At 49.2% G+C, this 18,086-nt stretch overlaps 3 protein-coding genes across 3 annotated transcripts; 1 reads left to right on the top strand and 2 right to left on the bottom strand.

The window, feature by feature from the left end:
- Positions 1-3,566: 3,566 nt before the first annotated feature.
- Positions 3,567-9,329, bottom strand: LOC134016120 (type I phosphatidylinositol 4,5-bisphosphate 4-phosphatase-A-like). Its single transcript, XM_062455531.1, has 7 exons — positions 9,117-9,329; positions 8,425-8,621; positions 7,880-7,986; positions 7,537-7,645; positions 7,274-7,326; positions 7,088-7,178; positions 3,567-4,835 (listed from the first exon to the last, which is right to left on the bottom strand). Exons 1-7 carry the CDS (start codon positions 9,211-9,213, stop codon positions 4,692-4,694), a joined length of 798 nt encoding a protein of 265 aa, XP_062311515.1. The 5' UTR covers positions 9,214-9,329; the 3' UTR covers positions 3,567-4,691.
- Positions 9,330-9,619: 290 nt separating this feature from the next.
- On the bottom strand, positions 9,620-14,813 carry zgc:77880 (zf-DHHC domain-containing protein). Its single transcript, XM_062455524.1, is given in 12 exon segments — positions 9,620-11,197; positions 11,199-11,236; positions 11,385-11,547; positions 11,754-11,827; positions 12,446-12,570; positions 13,169-13,234; positions 13,656-13,786; positions 13,890-13,963; positions 14,063-14,151; positions 14,502-14,557; positions 14,559-14,639; positions 14,802-14,813. Coding segments are annotated over 12 exon segments (963 nt in total). The 3' UTR covers positions 9,620-11,143.
- Positions 14,814-15,051: 238 nt separating this feature from the next.
- On the top strand, positions 15,052-17,222 carry LOC134016121 (serine/threonine-protein kinase 24-like; the record flags this gene model as incomplete). Its single annotated transcript, XM_062455532.1, has 2 exons — positions 15,052-15,448; positions 16,992-17,222. Coding segments are annotated over exons 1-2 (237 nt in total), but the record flags the coding sequence as incomplete, so codon positions are not given.
- Between the last annotated feature and the right edge of the window lie 864 nt (positions 17,223-18,086).

Raw genomic sequence — 18,086 nt, 5'->3', positions numbered from 1 at the left:
ACATACAAAGAGTTGTACTCTTTCCCCACATGTCCACACTCCCTCAGATCAGACTCAGTCTCAGCACAGTTATATCGAAACGACCAGGTAGGACGATCTTCATCACCATAATATTCTCTTGTTGAAACAGCAGATCCACAGTCCAGCTGTCTGCACACTACAGCTGCATACTTCATGCTCCAGATAGACACACTGTACAGTTGTCTCCACTCTTCCTGGTGTTTCATCTCCACTCTACCAGCACAGCGACTACCTCCATCCACCAACCTCACATCAGAACCTGGAGACACAGGAGACAGTCAGGTCCTCTGACTCACTTAACAGTCCTGTCCAGAAACAACCTCTAACCTTTTCACACCAGTAACACAGTTGTGTTTCCCTAGACCAGGGGTCCCCAAACTACGGCCCTCTGAACAATCCCAGAGAGTTTTATTTTTATAAAGAACAAACAAAACAACTTTACATTGATTAATAGGCATAAGTAATTTATAGATTTGATTTCAGTAGCAATGAATATGAAAAAAGTTAATTACGATATTATTAATGCTCTTTTAATAGGCTATATATCCCTTGATATGTATGGATGTACGGTGCATAACTAAATAATAAACTAATCTAGCATAATAAATATATTTAAAATCATAATAACATCTCCACAATAATACTGGTAGTCACTCCAGCCCATGACATTTTCTGTTACAGACCGACCCGACCCCACATTAAAGAAAGAAAAAATTATCTGGCCCTCGCAGAAAAAAGTTTGGGGACCACTGCACTAGACTGACACAACAAACACAACTTTATGTACTTTTATAACTAAACAACCAGTAGTGCCTAGTTAGTTGTCATGGTAGAAGGCTCATGTTCTACCAACCTGGAGGTTCATCAGTGACTGGAGCCTGGAGACCTGAGGAGAGAAAAGAACTTCAACATGACTTTATATTCATTCATCCACTCATCTGTAATTCATCCACTCATCTGCCTCTTTCCCTCCCTCTCTCACCCCTCCCAGTCTTACCCCTTCTTGTCCCACCCCTCCCTCTCTCACCCCTCCCCCTCTCACTCCTCCATCTTTCACCCCTCCCTGTCTCACCCATCCCCCTCTCACCCTTTCTTGTCCCCTCCCTCTCTCACCCCTCCATCTCTCACCCTTTCTTGTCTCACCCCTCTCCCTTCCCTCACCCCTCCATCTCTCACCCTTTCTTGTCTCACCCCTCTCTCACCCCTCCCTCTCTCACCCCTCCCTCTCTCACCCCTTCTGGTCTCACCCCTCCCTCTATCACCCCTTCTGGTCTCACCCCTCCCTCTCTCACCCCTCCCTCTCTCACCCCTCTGTCTCTCTCTCTCTGTATCTTTCTCTCTCTCTGTCTCTGTATATCTCTGTCTCTCTCTCTGTATCTCTCTCTCTGTATCTCTCTCTCCCGCTCTCCCTCTCTCTCCATCTCTCTGTCTCTCTCTCTCCATCTCTCTCTCTCTCTCCCTGTCCTATCTCGGCCGCTCTCTCATCATAACCTTTTCAGTTAGCAGAGACTTTTGTCCACAGCATGATGAAGTACAGGGGGTATTTGAAACTGCAACATTTTTACCTGAAACCTTCTCCTTCCGTCCTCCTCACCCTCCCTCCCCCTCTTTCCTCTTTCATTCTTTCCTACCCCCCTCCTTCTTCCCTCCCCCCTCTCTGCTCTTACCCTCCCCCCTCCCTCCCCCAATACAATGTATAACAGTCATGTATGCAGTAACATATTTACTTTAATAGTAAGTATTTACCAGTATAGGGCAGTTTTTATACACTACTAAGACAAACATGTGTACAGATACAACAGAGCCCTACCTGTGCTCCAGAACATGACCACCAGCACCAGGACAGGGAACATCTCTCTCTCAGACTGGGTCTCCACTGGGCTGTAGAAGACTTCTGACTGGGGAGTGGACTGAGGGCCGAGGACACAAACTGCTGCTTCACTGCTATCAGTTATGTCTCTTCAGTTTCCTGTGATGCATTTCCAAACCCCGTTCAGCTTATCTGGTTTCATACTTAATATCTCTGGAGCCCATCATCCAGCTTATGTTAGGGTGTCAGAGTCAGGGCAAGGAGACACACACACACACACACACACACACACACACACACACACACACACACACACACACACACATACTCACACACACATACTCACACATATGCAAGGGGAGTGGTCTTACACACACACACACACACACACATACTCACACACACACACACACACACACATATGCAAGGGGAGTGGTCTTACACACACACACACACACACATACTCACACACACACACACACACATATGCAAGGGGAGTGGTCTTACACACACACAGACACACATGCTCACACACACATATACACTCACACATATGCAAGGAGAGTGGTCTTACACACACACAGACACACATACTCACACACACATATACACTCACACATATGCAAGGGGAGTGGTCTTACACACACACACATACTCACACACACATATACACTCACACATATGCAAGGGGCGTGTCTCCATGTCCATACTGACCTTCTCTCTCTCAGAACCACAACCTGCAACGTTTTAGTCTGTCATAAAGGTTGCTTACACTTTTTGGGATAGTAGTTGTGGTTGGTCTTGAGTGAATCTAACTGTCAGTCATGTGAGTCCTGTGGTGATCTGGGGGTAACCCCAGGATATGTCAATAGCAGTCACCTAGGTTACTGCTCATCTCCACACTCTAAAAACAAGTAGCTGCACTTTAGAGTGGAGATGGAAGGTACAGGATGTGTCTTTACCTTGGTAGTTGATCTGATCTGATGATTATTTATTTCCATATTCGCTGTGTTTCTTTTCCAGCCAATCCTCTGCCAGCTTTCATCATCAGAGTGGTGGTGGTGTTGCTGACTCTGCTAACGCCCAGCACTGCCCTCTATCTGTACTTTAAGGTACTGTAGTTTGTTCACAAGGGACATTTGTCCTTCCTCCCCCTTTTCCTGACTCTGTTGTGTCTCTCCAGACCATCAGGAAGCCTGCAGAGAGGGAGAGCATGGAGCTGGTCTCCCTGCATTCCAGTGCTGAAGCTGGGCCAGGAGAGGAGAGAGCAGCCCAGAGGATGGAGCAGGAGGAGAGTGCTGTCTAGACGCTGATCTGAGGTCAGTCATGGAGTCCCTGCCAATGGTGACTGACAGCACTGAGGGAAGCTGGTCTGATCCTGGATCTGCTAGCAACACTCAGGTCTATATTTTACAGACTTAAATGTGTTTTTTCAAATGTTAAACAATATTTTTGTAAAAAGTTTTTATTTTATTTAGTCTACGAGTAGAAAACAGTAGACAAGTGTAAATATTAGACAAATAATCTGAAAAAATATTTTCTACAAGGGCTTGAGCCTAACCCTAAACCATCTAGTAATTTCTGTGTCGAAGAGCAGTGAAATGTTAAACATGTTGGTGTCGATACTATATTTGATGAATGTTGGTAACAAAACGCTGAGGTCTGCCCCTGACTAAAAATACATCCTCTCACTAACAGACAGGCTCGTATCAAAAACCACACAAACCAGTTCAGAAACACGTTAAAGGTGTTTTAGTTTCACAATTTACAAAAGACTCACGACAACAGTTGTAATATTTTACATTAGAAGAACAGCAGTGTTGTTCTGACATCTAACAGGGATCTCCAAATATAGAATGTTATATTTTGGGGTCCCATCTTAAAATGAAGGGGTTGCAAAAAAGAAAAAAGTATATGTACAGTATATATATATTACAATTATTTTATTTTTTTAAAGCAAACAGAAATGTGGGGAATGTAAATGAGTGGTCCTAGGCCCCTCCCATTGGCTCCTCCCCTTGGCTCCGCCCCTGCTTCAAACCTGATCCTGCTGAAATGTCCTCCTGTAGGGTTTTACTCCACCTGTGTCTAGAGCAGTGGTCTTCAGCCCTGGTCCTCCAGCCCCCCTGTCCTGCACGTTCTAGATGTTTCCCTGCTCCAACACACCTGGTTCAGATGAACGACTCATCACCAGGCTTCTGCTGAGCTTGATAACGACCCGTTCATCTGAATCAGGTGTGTTGGAGCAGGGAAACGTCTAGAACATTACCAGAGCTGCGAACCACTGTGTCTAGCATGATTCAGCTAAATCAGCTATCAGAACCACTGTGTCTAGCATGATTCAGCTAAATCAGCTATCAGAACCACTGTGTCTAACATGATTCAGCTAAATCAGCTATCAGAATCAGGAATACCGCCGGTAGTGGTCAAGGAGCGCGTTTAGAGATCTACAGCTGTACAGCAACGTATCACGGCTCAGTTATTTAGTCCATATTAGAGTAATAAAAATTACTTTGTTAAAAAATGTATCCAAATGAAAGTAAACCCTAAAAACAATTACCCAGTTCTGTGTATGTTTTTTGACCAACCCAGTTAATCTACACTTACATTTAGTCATTTAGCAGATGCTCTTATCCAGAGCGACTTACAGTAAGTACAGGGACATTCCCCCCGAGGCAAGTAGGGTGAAGTGCCTTGCCCAAGGACACAATGTCATTAGACACGGCCGAGAATTGAACCAGCAACCTTCAGATTACTAGCCCGATTCCCTAACCACTCAGCCACCTGACTTCGACTATATTCTAACAGAATATTCATACATATAATTCATATATATAATAGAGACTGAAGCTTTGTCCTGCTACGGGGAGTTCTGGAGGGGGTGGCTGATCCGGAGACAGGCCCAGTAGAAGGTTCTAGCCAGACAGAAAACAGCCAACAGAACCATGAGGGCCCAGGAGGCATAGATCCCTTTGTTATGCTGAGCCGAGCGCCATGTTCCCACCTAGACACACACACACACACACACACACTTGGATATTACCTGTAGGACCTAGCACACTAGAATACTACCTAGGACACTAAGATATAATTTAGGACACTAGGCTACATCCTAGGACACTACCTAGGACACTAAGATATAATTTAGGACACTAGGCTACATCCTAGGACTACCTAGGACACTAAGATATAATTTAGGACACTAGGCTACATCCTAGGACACTACCTAGGACACTAAAATATAATTTAGGACACTAGGCTACGTCCTAGGACGCTACCTAGGACACTAAGATATAATTTAGGACACTAGGCTACGTCCTAGGACACTACCTAGGACACTAAGATATAATTTAGAACACTAGGCTACGTCCTAGGACACTACCTAGGACACTAAAATATAATTTAGGACACTAGGCTACATCCTAGGACACTACCTAGGACACTAAGATATAATTTAGGACACTAGGCTACATCCTAGGACACTACCTAGGACACTAAAATATAATTTAGGACACTAGGCTACGTCCTAGGACACTACCTAGGACACTAAAATATTATTTAGGACACTAGGCTACATCCTAGGACACTACCTAGGACACTAAGATATAATTTAGGACACTAGGCTATGTCCTAGGACACTACCTAGGACACTAAGATATAATTTAGGACACTAGGCTACATCCTAGGACACTAAGATATAATTTAGGACACTAGGCTACGTCCTATTCAGGGGTGCTGGAGAGGAGGGTCCGTCGGATTGTCGAACCTTGGATTCAGGAGGAGCAATGTGGTTTTCGTCCTGGCCGTGGAACTGTGGACCAGCTCTATACCCTCGGCAGGGTTCTGGAGGGTGCATGGGAGTTCGCCCAACCAGTCTACACATGTTTTGTGGATTTGGAAAAGGCGTTCGACCGTGTCCCTCGGGGGCTCATGTGGGGGGTGCTCCGGGAGTACGGGGTACCGGACTCCCTGATCGGGGCTGTTCGGTCCCTGTACGACCGGTGCCAGAGTTTGGTCCGCATTGCCGGTAGTAAGTCGAACTTGTTCCCGGTGAGGGTTGGACTCCGCCAGGGCTGCCCTTTGTCACCGATTCTGTTCATAACTTATATGGACAGAATTTCTAGGCGCAGCCAGGGCGTTGAGGGGGTCCGGTTTGGGGACCTCAGGATCGGGTCGCTGCTTTTTGCGGATGATGTGGTCCTGTTGGCTTCATCGGGCCGTGACCTCCAGCTCTCACTGGAGCGGTTCGCAACCGAATGCGAAGCGGCTGGGATGGGAATCAGCACCTCCAAATACGAGGCCATGGTTATCGACCGGAAAAAGGTGGAGTGCAATCTCCGGGTCGGGGAGGAGATCTTGTCCCAAGCGGAGGAGTTCAAGTATCTCGGGGTCTTGTTCACGAGTGAGGGAAGGATGGAGCGCGAGATCGACAGGCGGATCGGTGCGGCGTCCGCAGTGATGCGGGCTCTGCATCGGTCCGTTGTGGTGAAGAAGGAGCTGAGTCGAAAGGCGAAGCTCTCTATTTACCAGTCGATCTACGTTCCTACCCTCACCTATGGTCACGAACTGTGGGTAGTGACCGAAAGAACGAGATCGCGAATACAAGCGGCCGAAATGAGTTTTCTCCGCAGGGTGTCCGGGCTCTCCCTTAGAGATAGGGTGAGAAGCTCGGTCATCCGGGAGGGGCTCAGAGTAGAACCGCTGCTCCTCCGCGTCGAGAGGGGCCAGTTGAGGTGGCTCGGGCATCTGATAAGGATGCCTCCTGGACGCCTCCCTGGTGAGGTGTTCTGGGCACGTCCCACTGGGAAGAGGCCCCGGGGAAGACCCAGGACACGCTGGAGGGACTATGTCTCTCGGCTGGCCTGGGAACGCCTCGGGGTCCCCCAGGAAGAGCTGGTGGAAGTGGCCGGGGAGAGGAAAGTCTGGGCCTCCCTGCTTAGGTTGCTGCCCCCGCGACCCGACCCCCGGACAAGCGGAAGATGATGGATGGATGGATGGATGGGCTACGTCCTAGGAAACTACCTAGGACACTAAGATATAATTTAGGACACTAGGCTACGTTCTAGGACACTACCTAGGACACTAAGATATAATTTAGGACACTAGGCTACATCCTAGGACACTACCTAGGACACTAAGATATAATTTAGGACACTAGGCTATGTCCTAGGAAACTACCTAGGACACTAAGATATAATTTAGGACACTAGGCTATGTCCTAGGACACTACCTAGGACACTTCCTGTTAGAACTCACCATCAGTCCTGCTGAGGAAGCAGCTAGAACCAGGAACAGGAAGAAACACCACAGGCCCCGCCTCCTGGGGTACCGAGGACCAATCGAAGAGCTGAACAAGGAGAGACAGGAAGAGAATCACTCAGAGACATGGTAAATAAACACACACACACACACACACACACACACAGGTGAATCAGTACTTACACTTTCCGACAGTGTGGACACCTAGCCAATGTCCTATCCGTGAACTCCGTCCACTGAAACACCACAGACACAGAAATATAGAATATGATTTAGTATAAAGATATAATTACATACAGAATAAGACCATAAGTACAGTTCAGATGATGACGGTTATTATTAGACTGTTGGTGGTGATGAAGACGATGATGATGCGGAAGACAATGATGGAGTGGTGATGATTATAGTAGTGATGATGATGATGGTGGTGATGAAGAGGCTGGTACCAGGAAGGTGTTGCTGCAGTGTCCACAGCTCACTCTAACTCCTGCAGGCTGCTGCGGCTCAGGACTCTCTCTCCCAGCATGCACTGGGCCAAGGTTGATGACCCGCTTACTGTCGACACACACACACACACACAGCATCTGATGTTTCCATGTCTCTCTCTTGTCTCTCCCATTCACACCTCCCTCCTCTCCCCCCCTCTCCTCCCTCCTCTCCCCCGCCCTTCTCCTCTCCCCCCCCCCCTCCTCCTCTCCCCCCCCCCTCCTCCTCTCCCCCCCCCCCCTCCTCCTCTCCCCCCCCCCCCTCCTCCTCTCCCCCCCCCCCTCTCTCCCCCCTCCCTCTCACCAGTAGGTCCGGGGACAGGCGATCCTCTGGGAGGACACCTTGCAGATGAGCAGGCAGTTGCAGGGACAGCGGACGTACTTCTTCCCCACGGGGGCGTTCCTTATAGGCTGGCAGGGGGAGGGGTGAGTGAGGGGGGAGAGAGGCGGGAGAGAGGGGGGAGAGAGAGGGGGGGAGGAGAGGGGAGAGAGGGGAGAGAAGGGGGAGTGAGGGGGGAGATGATAAACAGTCAAAGATCAGAACTAAAAGTCTGTCTTCCTGCCTGCCCGACTGCCTGTCTCTCTGCCCGCCTGCCTGCCCGTCTGGCTTCCTGTCTGCCCGACTGTCTGTCTCTCTGCCCGCCTGCCTGCCTGCCCACCTGTCTGTCTTCCTGCCTTTCTGTCTCTCTGCCTGTCTGCCCACCTGCCCGTCTGTGTTCCTGCCTGTCTGTCTCTATGCCTGTCTGCCCACCTGCCTGTCTGCCTGTCTGTGTTCCTGCCTGCCTGTTTGTCTTCCTGCCTGCCTGTCTGTCTCTCTGCCCGTCTGTCTCTCTGCCTCTCCGTCCTCACCGTGGCCTCGTTGCAGACGCCACACTTGATGACGTGCTGGTGGGCCTTCCCCTCCACGCTGATGGCCCCCTGGCACACCCTGCAACTGATCACAGGCCCGCTGGCACTGCCCGGGCTGCCCTGGGGGGAGTAGGGGGGCGGGGGCTCCTCCTCCCCCAGCAGGGGCGGGGCAGAGGGGCTGGGGAACGGGGGGAAACCTGGAGGAGAGGGGAGGGGCGGGGGGAAGAGAGAGAGACAGGGTAGAGGTGGGGAGGAGAGAGGAGAGAGAGAGTGGGAAGGAGGGAGAGAGAGAAGGGGTGTAGCGAGTGAAAGAGGAGGCAGATGTAGAGGAAGACAGAGAGATAAGGGGCAAGTAGTGGGGAATTGGGGGAAAGGATTAGATCATGTAGAGAATATTAGCATGTAGAGAATGCGCGTGTGAGAAGAACACACGCACCCGCGTTGGAATGAAGCCACTCTTCCAAAGTAGTGAACCAATTCACGCGATAAGAAATCCCTTGCAACAACTACTTAGATAATTCACGCGATAGACACAAACTAACTAGTACTGGTATAACCACAATAAAGAGACGCTTTAAGTGTTCATTAAGCTAACTTTTTATAAATTGGCAGGTTATAATTCAACTACAACTACACGTCCGTACTTTAGAATCAGCTGAATTGACAAAGCCCAGACAATCATAACCACTCACTTTGTGGTTTGAACCCATACACGGTACCGCCGGGAGATATGCCGTTTGTCCCGTCGCATTGGTTAGACAACAACGGGGAACGCTCCTCGTCCGCCATACCGAGGAGACCGGTGTCTGGGGCAGTCGGTGGCTGACGGATCAAAACGAACGTTGCGGCGATCAGATACGTCGTTGTTCGGATTTGTTTTAGTCCGCGTTCACATGACTGGAACTACCAGGAAGGAGGAAGTGAAAATAATAACATTGTCACATGATACTGAACCAACTGACGTACAGGATTTTCGACCAATAAAAAAGCTCATTGCCAGTTGCCAGTTTTCAAGTATTACTGTAGCCTAATATTAGTTGTGTTGGAGCCATATGTCTCTCATTCATTCATTTTGAATTTTCGTTTGACAGCTGCCTACGCCACCGTCCTAGAAAAACGTTAAAACTATTAGGCAAACATTTTTAAATACAAAAGGAGAACAAATACTAACGTCACTTTAACCCAACGACTTCAGGTGAGAAAATTACAATTTCATTTTTTTATTCCACATTTGAGCAGCACAGTATCACAGTCCAAATATATACACAAATAAATAGCATACAAATTTCAACAAGTACATCATCGATAAAATGTAAACATGATCACTCCTATACACACATTCCTTCGCGCTGTTGTCAAAACAGCAAAAAAACGTAACGTCGTTATCACAGAAAAACTAAACAAAAAACAGAAAAATGTCCATAGAAAGACAGACTTTTTTTCTACTTTTTTTTTTTTACAAGAGCAGTAACCTGATGTGGATCGCGGTCTGTCAAAGACCGAAGACACTTTCCCGGTTTAACAGCTAGGATCAGTATGATATTATCAACCTAGCTTTAAAACACTTCCCTTATTTACATTGAAATCAATAGTTTAGTTTTAAAGAACCTAATTGATATTTCAAGAAACGCCGTACTAACTTCTCGTGCCGTAAGTGTCGCTTCCCGCTTCATGACGTCGGTGAATTAGAAAACACTACAGCAGGTTTATCAAGGAGATACATATATACGTTGTAACCTTGTAAAATAAATAAACTATGTTTGTGAAACAAATAAAGAGAAAATATTGACTCACTGGAAAATACAAATAAAATTCGGTCTAGAGTCCAGAAAGAGACTAGAACAGGTATTAAAACATTTGGGATTTGCACACTGAAGGGGGTGGATGAAAGAAAAAAAAAAGGTTTAGACAATTCAAAGATCCCTGTTCTAGATTCCATATCCTTTATAGGTAACTGTTTTCTGAATCCAGAGAGCCTGCCTTCAAAATGCTGTACTAAAACACCGACGATTGGGAAGAATCTGAGGTAAGTTTTACGAATCATCGTTCTCATTCAAACTGGTATTCTAACACTGAATCTCAAAGGTGTTTTGGGGTGAATGTCACCTGGCCTCCCAGTAAGACAAAGTCAGTTACTGTAACAAGTGATGGAAAGACCACTCTGATGGTGTGAATATGGATGACAGTCTAAAACGACAAAATAGCGAGAGAGAAAGAGACAGAGTTGGGGCATACACCATCACTCTGTTTTAACGTGTGTGTGTGTGAGGTTAGTGTGTGTAAGAGGAAAAGTGTGTGTCCATCTTCATTAGTGTGTGTGTGTGTCGTGTGTCCCTTCATATGCACGTGTGTAACACAGTTGTCAGTAACGTATGATGTCATCAGAAACACCGTTTTGTTTCTCCACAGAAACACCCCGACGCCTCACTCTGCGCAGCTTCTCAACCGTCGAGCCCTGAGGAGCCCTGAGGAACCCTGAAGAGCCCTGAGGAGCCCTGAGGAACCCTGAGGAACCCTGAGGAGCCCTGAAGAGCCCTGAAGAGCCCTGAGGAACCCTGAGGAACCCTGAGGAGCCCTGAGGAACCCTGAGGAACCCTGAGGAACCCTGAGGAGCCCTGAAGAGCCCTGGCTCCTTGCCTGTAGACCATGATGTCCTCGTCTCACTGGCGTGGGAGGGGCGTCTTAGGGGAGTTGCCCAGGTGGGTGGGTGGGGGGGGTGTTAGACGTCGTAGTCTGGAACGGCAGAGTAGCTGATCCCGCCAGCTGTGGGGGGGGCTGGAATGAAGAGGCAACAGCCAACAGAACACTGACCCTGGGGGGAGGGAGGGATGGAGGGAGGGGGTGTGGGGGAGGGTGGAGGGGGGAGTTTAGAGAGAGAGAAGAGGGGATTGGTAAGACTTGTGGAGTTACAGAATAACAGAAATACAAAAGAAAACACACACACACAGGCGGACATGTACCTCTTCCGAAGAACTCTCGGAGCAGAGCGAGTTTGGGCTTGCGTGTGTGCGGGGTGTGTGTGTGCGGGGTGTGTGTGCGGGCCTGGGGACTAGCCGCCCGATCCTTCATCAGTCTGTTCTTCAGCTGCTCTATGGGGGTCTCATCAGTGATGATGGACACCAGCTGGAGAGGGTGAGAGAGAGGTGGAGAGGAGAGGGAGAGAGGGAGAGGAGGGAGGGAGGGCGGGAGGGAGAGGAGGGATGTGGAGAGGGAGGGAAGAGTGAGGGAGAGGATTAGAGAGTGAAAGAAAAAAAGGTTAAATTATCGAAGACAATTTTGAATGCGTTTGACTACATCACCACCTCAACACGGCCAAGGACGGGTCCTACCTGGTCGTAGAAGATCACCATGACGAACACTCCAAACAATATAGACTCCACCAGCAAGATGATATAGTGGGGCTCTGTGAGGGAGGGGAGAGGGAGTTATGGAGGGAGAGGGGGGGAGACAGGAGAGTTAGGGGATGTGAACTCATACACTCCGAACACACACACTCTAAACACACACACTGAACACACACACACTCTGAACACACACACTGGAACACACACACACTCTGAACACACACACACTCTGAACACACACACACTCTGAACACACACACACACTCTGAACACACACACACACTCTGAACACACACACACTCTACACACACACACTCTGAACACCACACACACTCTGAACACACACACACTCTGAACACACACACACGCTCTGAACACACACACACGCTCTGAACACACACACACGCTCTGAACACACACACACGCTCTGAACACACACACACTCTGAACACACACACACTCTGAACACACACACACTCTGAACACACACACTCTGAACACACACACACTCTGAACACACACACACTCTGAACACACACACACTCTGAACACACACACACTCTGAACACACACACACACTCTGAACACACACACACTCTGAACACACACACTCTGAACACACACACACTCTGAACACACACACACTCTGAACACACACACACTCTGAACACACACACTCACACTATGAGGTGTTTACTGGGGTCTCCTCTCCCCTCGGCCCCTCCCCCCCCCCTCCAGCTCGCTCTTGATCCTCCACACCCAGGCAGACACCACCAGCACCATGGAGTAGAGGCTGGCATCCCTGAGGAGGGTTAGGGAGGGAGGTGGGCGAGAGAGAGAGAGAGAGAGAGAGAGATGAGAGAGAGAGAGAGAGAGAGAGAGAGAGAGAGAGACAGAGAGACAGAGAGACAGAGAGACAGAGAGACAGAGAGACAGAGAGACAGAGAGACAGAGAGACAGAGAGACAGAGAGACAGAGCGCGAGAGAGAGACAGAGCGCTGAGAGAGAGACAGAGCGCGAGAGAGAGACAGAGCGCGAGAGAGAGAGACAGAGAAGAGAGAGAGAGCGCGAGAGAGAGAGAGAGAAGAGAGAGAGAGACAGAGAAGAGAGAGAGAGAGACAGAGAAGAGAGAGCGCGAGAGAGAGAGACAGAGAAGAGAGAGCGCGAGAGAGAGAGAGAGAGAGAGAGCTCGAGAGAGAGAGAGAGAGAGCGAGAGAGCGAGCGTGAGAGAGAGAGAGAGAGAGTAGAGAGAGAGAGAGAGAGAGAGAGATGAGAGAGAGAGAGAGAGAGAGAGAGAGAGAGAGAGGTGGGAGGCGTGGGAGGGAGGGAGGGAAAAGGAAGAGCATTAGTTCAAATTTAACGTTTGACTGAGTCATGAAGAACTTCTATCTCATGGTTACTCACCAGTGTAGAAGAGAAACTGGATGAAGTACTTCTGGTTCAACTCTCCTACACAGTTGTTGATCCTGCAACACACACACACACGATGTTAGAGAGGAGTGAGGAGAGGAGACAGGAGAGAGGGAGGGGAAGAGGAGGAGACAGGAGAGGAGGAGGAGAGGGAGGAGGAGGAGACAGGAGAGGAGGAGGAGAGGGAGGAGGAGGAGACAGGAGAGGGGGAGGACAGGAAGGAGGAGGAGACAGGAGAGGAGGAGGAGGAGACAGGAGAGAGGGAGGGGAAGAGGAGGAGACAGGAGAGAGGGAGGGGAAGAGGAGGAGACAGGAGAGAGGAGGGCAAGAGGAGGAGACAGGAGAGAGGGAGGGGAAGAGGAGGAGACAGGAGAAGAGGAGGAGACAGGAGAGAGGGAGGGGAAGAGGAGGAGACAGGAGAGAGGGAGGGGAAGAGGAGGAGACAGGACAGGAGGAGGAGAGGGAGGAGGAGGAGACAGGAGAGCAGGAGTCTCACCAGGACAGTGGTGGTCCATGCGTCGTATGCACCTCTGACAGACCCTGCAGTGATGAGCTCTGGGTGGTCTGTAGGCCTCACAGCGACTACACACAGTCCAGCCCTCACAGCCCTGAGCACACCCACACACACACACACACACAGCAGGGAGCTCACACCTACACAACTGACTGGGTCACGCTGGGGTGTGTGTGTGTGTGTGTAACAGAACTCACCCTCTCGTTCATGAGTGACGACTGGGACCTCAAGTCTGAGAAGTCAATGGCTGTCTCTGGAAGAGGCACCACTCCTGCACACATACACACGCACACCACGTTACTGAGACGCACACACATCGGACTACTGACACACACACACACACACACACACACACACACACACAGCTTACCTGGATCAGAAAACACAGCCTTAGAATGACACGCCAGAAGAAGCAACAGGATGGTGTTGAACACTGAGCCGTGTAGCGTACACCAAACGCTAAGAGAGAGGAGGGAGAGAGGGAGGAGGGGAGGGAGAGGGGATTGAATGACTTCTGACGTTCAAACGTACTGCAGTTACACAGTCAACAACACGCTCACCCTAAGTACTGTAGCTCCGCCAGCAGATCTGAGAAATAGCGGACTATCTTTCCACAACACATGCAACAAACACACAACTATTGTCCAAATAAATATCGAAGTATATAGGTAGGTAGAAGTATAGGTCACTGCCTTCGGAAGGCAGACGAGCTTGCTGTCATAACACAGAATACCAACCTGGCATATAGACTGGCTGACCTGGTAACCGTTGCTAAGCGTTTGGCCATTGAAAGACGTTTCGACACTTACCTTTCCGAATAGACAGGGATAAGGACGTATTGAATCACCACATAGTCTGCATAAAAATACGCTTAAATACGTTAAAATCAGGCAGATAAATCCGCACGGGTCTCGCCTACAGCGTAGGAAACGCCATTTTTGGAGTAGCTTTCCCTCTCACTCGTCTTCCGGGTGACTTCCGGACCGGGATCCCAAGGTAGCGATTCCTCAGTTTCACCAGCAGGTGTCGCCAGAGGGCATGTTTTTATTGTGAAGTTGGAAGGTCACCTGTAATTACAGGTTAGGTTGTCTGTACAGATCATTTTTGACAAAGTCTCGCATAGGTCACTGAATAAATGTTATTTTGCCTCACACTTCGGACGTTCAACCTTGGTCGAGGACGAATAACGATGGAGGGAATTGATAATCATTATAATCATAAAATGTGGGCGCTGAGTAAAAGAAACCTACAAAAAAAAAAAAAACATTCTCACCCCCGCCCCCCCCCCCCCTTCTCTCTCTAACACACGCACACACACACACCCCTCTGACGTCTCTGGCGCCCACGGCTCCACCCAGAAGCGACAGAGCGCAGTAGAACAACTTCTAAAGCGAGAAGGCGAGTTCACCGTGAAGGCGGATGTTTCAACGTGATATTCAAATGTTGACACCTACAGCGCAAACAGGTATCGCACTAAAGACGCTAACATTTAAACCTGGACCTACTTTACTTTCCAGTTTCCACCCTCTACAAGGCCATACAGTTTGTTTTTTTTTCTCGGTGAGGGAGCGGCAGACTAAGGGCGGACACCGGAGATTTCCTTCCAGACAACTCGGCTCGCTCAGGTTTACCGTACCTGGAGCTGATTTCGTTCAAACGTGCCCCTTAACTCAGTTTTTCTGGCACCGTAGACTCGAGAAAAGGACGAGGACGAGCGCGAGGGGGACGTGATCGTTATGGAGGTCCAGGTATGCAGGTGAGATACCTTCATTCACTCCCACGCACGACGACCGCAAGGGCAGGTGAGCGTCGTGTCACAGGTAAGCGGCAGAACTTTGTTTGGGAACAAAGAGAATTCTAAAACGTAATATATATATTTTTTTAAACTCAGTTTCCAGAAAGAAACTGTCTCTCTCTCTCGCGCGCATGTGTGTGAACATGTTATTCTCGTCCCTGGTTGTGAAAGCAAGGCTCACTGTGACGTCAGTGTTTTTTTTTGTGTAAAAACGAACAGGTTGCAGTCAACACAGAATGACGTCAAGGCAACTTATTAGCCCAAAACACCTGCGGGTCATTTACTCATTAACAGGTTGCGTCTCAACACCATACTGCACTGTAGTGTGTGTATGAGCGTTGATGCTCCCGATGTCTTTCAGTCTGCCTAGCTAGCACCCCCCCCCCCCCCCCCCACACACACACACACACACACATGCACCTGAGCTCACTGAACTCTTTAGCACAACTCAAATATTGACTGACAGATCTCCACAACAGCATCTCCCTTTACCCTACAGTCATAAACCTAGGTGAGAGAGAGAGAGAGAGAGAGAGAGAGAGAGAGAGAGAGAGAGAGAGAGAGAGAGAGAGAGAGAGAGAGAGAGAGAGAGAGAGAGAGAGAGAGAGAGGAGAGAGAGAGAGAGAGAGATGAGAGAGAGAGAGAGAGAGAGAGAGAGAGAGAGAGAGAGAGGAGAGAGAGAGAGGAGAGAGAGAGAGAGAGAGAGAGAGAGAGAGAGAGAGAGAGAGAGAGAGAGAGAGAGAGAGAGAGAGAGAGAGAGAGAGAGAGAGAGAGAGAGAGAGAGAGAGAGAGAGAGAGAGAGAGAGAGAGAGAGAGAGAGAGAGAGAGAGAGATGGTGTGTATAGGAGGAGGAAGGAGCTAGATGGAACTTCCTCCAAGCATATTCCTGTAAAACATGAACTCTCGCTCGCTCTCGCTCTCTCTGTCTCTCTCTGTCTCTCTCTGTCTTGAAGTCAAAAGCTGGTAAACCAGGTGGTGTATTTGCCTAGCAGAACTTCCTTGTTCAGAGAGTATACAGGTGTGCAGCTATAATTAACCTTGAGTACAACTCTGTTCTCCTGTCGTGTGGGGTAGAACTTAGTTTGTGGTGTTTCTGTGTGTGTACAAATCAATGGTGTTGGGCCAATGTTCAAAGCTAGTTCCTTCTTCATTTTAAAGCCTTCTGTCTTTCATAGGGTGTGTGTGCGTGTGTGTGCGTGCGTGTGCGTGTGTGTGTGTTTGTGCGTGTGTGTTTGTGTGAGTTCCTGTTCTTCAACAGTTCTCTCTCCTTCCTATTTCCAAGCCTGCTCAGGTGTGTGTGTGTCTGACACTTCCTTCCCTCCTTCCTTCCATCCCTTTCTCCCTAATTCTCTCTCTCCCTCCCTCCATTTGTCCCTCCCCCCTCTCTACCTCACTCTCTCCTTCCCTCCATCAATCCATATATCTCTCGTTCCATCCCTTCCTCCTTCCCTCCATCTCTCTCCCTCACTCTCTCCATGCCTTATTTCTCCCCCCCTCCCTCCAGAGCACCCATGTTGACCCGGAGGAGCTGTTCACCAAGCTGGATCGCATCGGGAAGGGCTCGTTCGGCGAGGTCTTCAAAGGCATCGATAATCGCACCCAGAGTGTGGTGGCCATCAAGACCATCGACCTGGAGCAGGCGGAGGACGAGATGGAGGACATTCAGCAGGAGATGACGGTGCTCAGCCAGTGTGACAGCCCTCATGTCACCAAGTACTACGGCTCCTACCTGAAGGTAGGCACACGCACACGCACACACGCACACACACAGAGAACACGCACACACACATACTCACCATAGACACACATACAGTAAACACACACACACACACAGGGATGATTGATTGATCTGAGCTTCCCCCCCCCCCCCCCTCCCCCCAGGCAGCAAGCTGTGGATCATCATGGAGTATCTAGGAGGCGGATCAGCTCTGGACCTGGTAAACACACCTGCTGCTCCACCAGGGCCTGGTCCTGTTCCATACAGCCAGTTTAACCAAGCCAGGGTTATGATCCACCAGGGTTAGGGAATTGGGCAAATAATCAGCTAGTAATCTGAAGGTTGCTGGTTCGATTCCCCGCCGTGGCAAAATGACGTTGTGTCGTTGGGCAAGGCACTTCACCCTACTTGCCTCGGGGGGAATGTCCCTGTACTTACTGTAAGTCGCTCTGGATAAGAGCGTCTGCTAAATGACTAAATGTAATGTCGGTTACTTTGGCTGACATTAAGCCTGGCATGTTCCTTAAACTGGCTTAGTGAAACAGGCCCCATGTCTTCAACAGGGTACATCTGACTGTGAGTTACACACAGTGTGTGTGTGTGTGTTCCGTATTTTGTACTCCGATTTGACAGTTTTCTTGTGGTTGTGCGGCTTATATTTCGAAGCGGCTTATAGTCCGGGTTTAGAACAAAAAAGTGGCTTTGTCCCAAGATCTCTACAGACCGTGCAGCTAATTTAATGCTCAACACTTGAACGGGGGCTTATTACTTGAAAGAGGAATTATTCGTAATCAATCGTGAGCATTGGTCTGCTCAGCGTTAGCCGGTGCAAACGGAAACATTGTTTGCTTTCAAAGTGCGGCTTATATTCCAGTGCGGTTT

Source organism: Osmerus eperlanus, unplaced genomic scaffold, assembly GCF_963692335.1.
Source record: "Osmerus eperlanus unplaced genomic scaffold, fOsmEpe2.1 SCAFFOLD_261, whole genome shotgun sequence".
NCBI lineage: Eukaryota > Metazoa > Chordata > Actinopteri > Osmeriformes > Osmeridae > Osmerus > Osmerus eperlanus.
The sequence above is the reverse complement of the archived record's forward strand: the minus strand, read 5'-3'. Positions and strand labels throughout refer to the sequence as shown.

Coding starts and splice junctions, on each gene's coding strand:
- LOC134016120 (XM_062455531.1), bottom strand. CDS start 9,213: ATGGCGGACGAGGAGCGTTCCCCGTTGTTGTCTAACCAATGCGACGGG. Junction 7,327..7,536: donor ACTGCAGCAACACCTTCCTG/GTACCAGCCTCT, acceptor GTGGTGTTTCAG/TGGACGGAGTTCACGGATAG. Junction 7,179..7,273: donor TGTCCACACTGTCGGAAAGT/GTAAGTACTGAT, acceptor CTCCTTGTTCAG/CTCTTCGATTGGTCCTCGGT.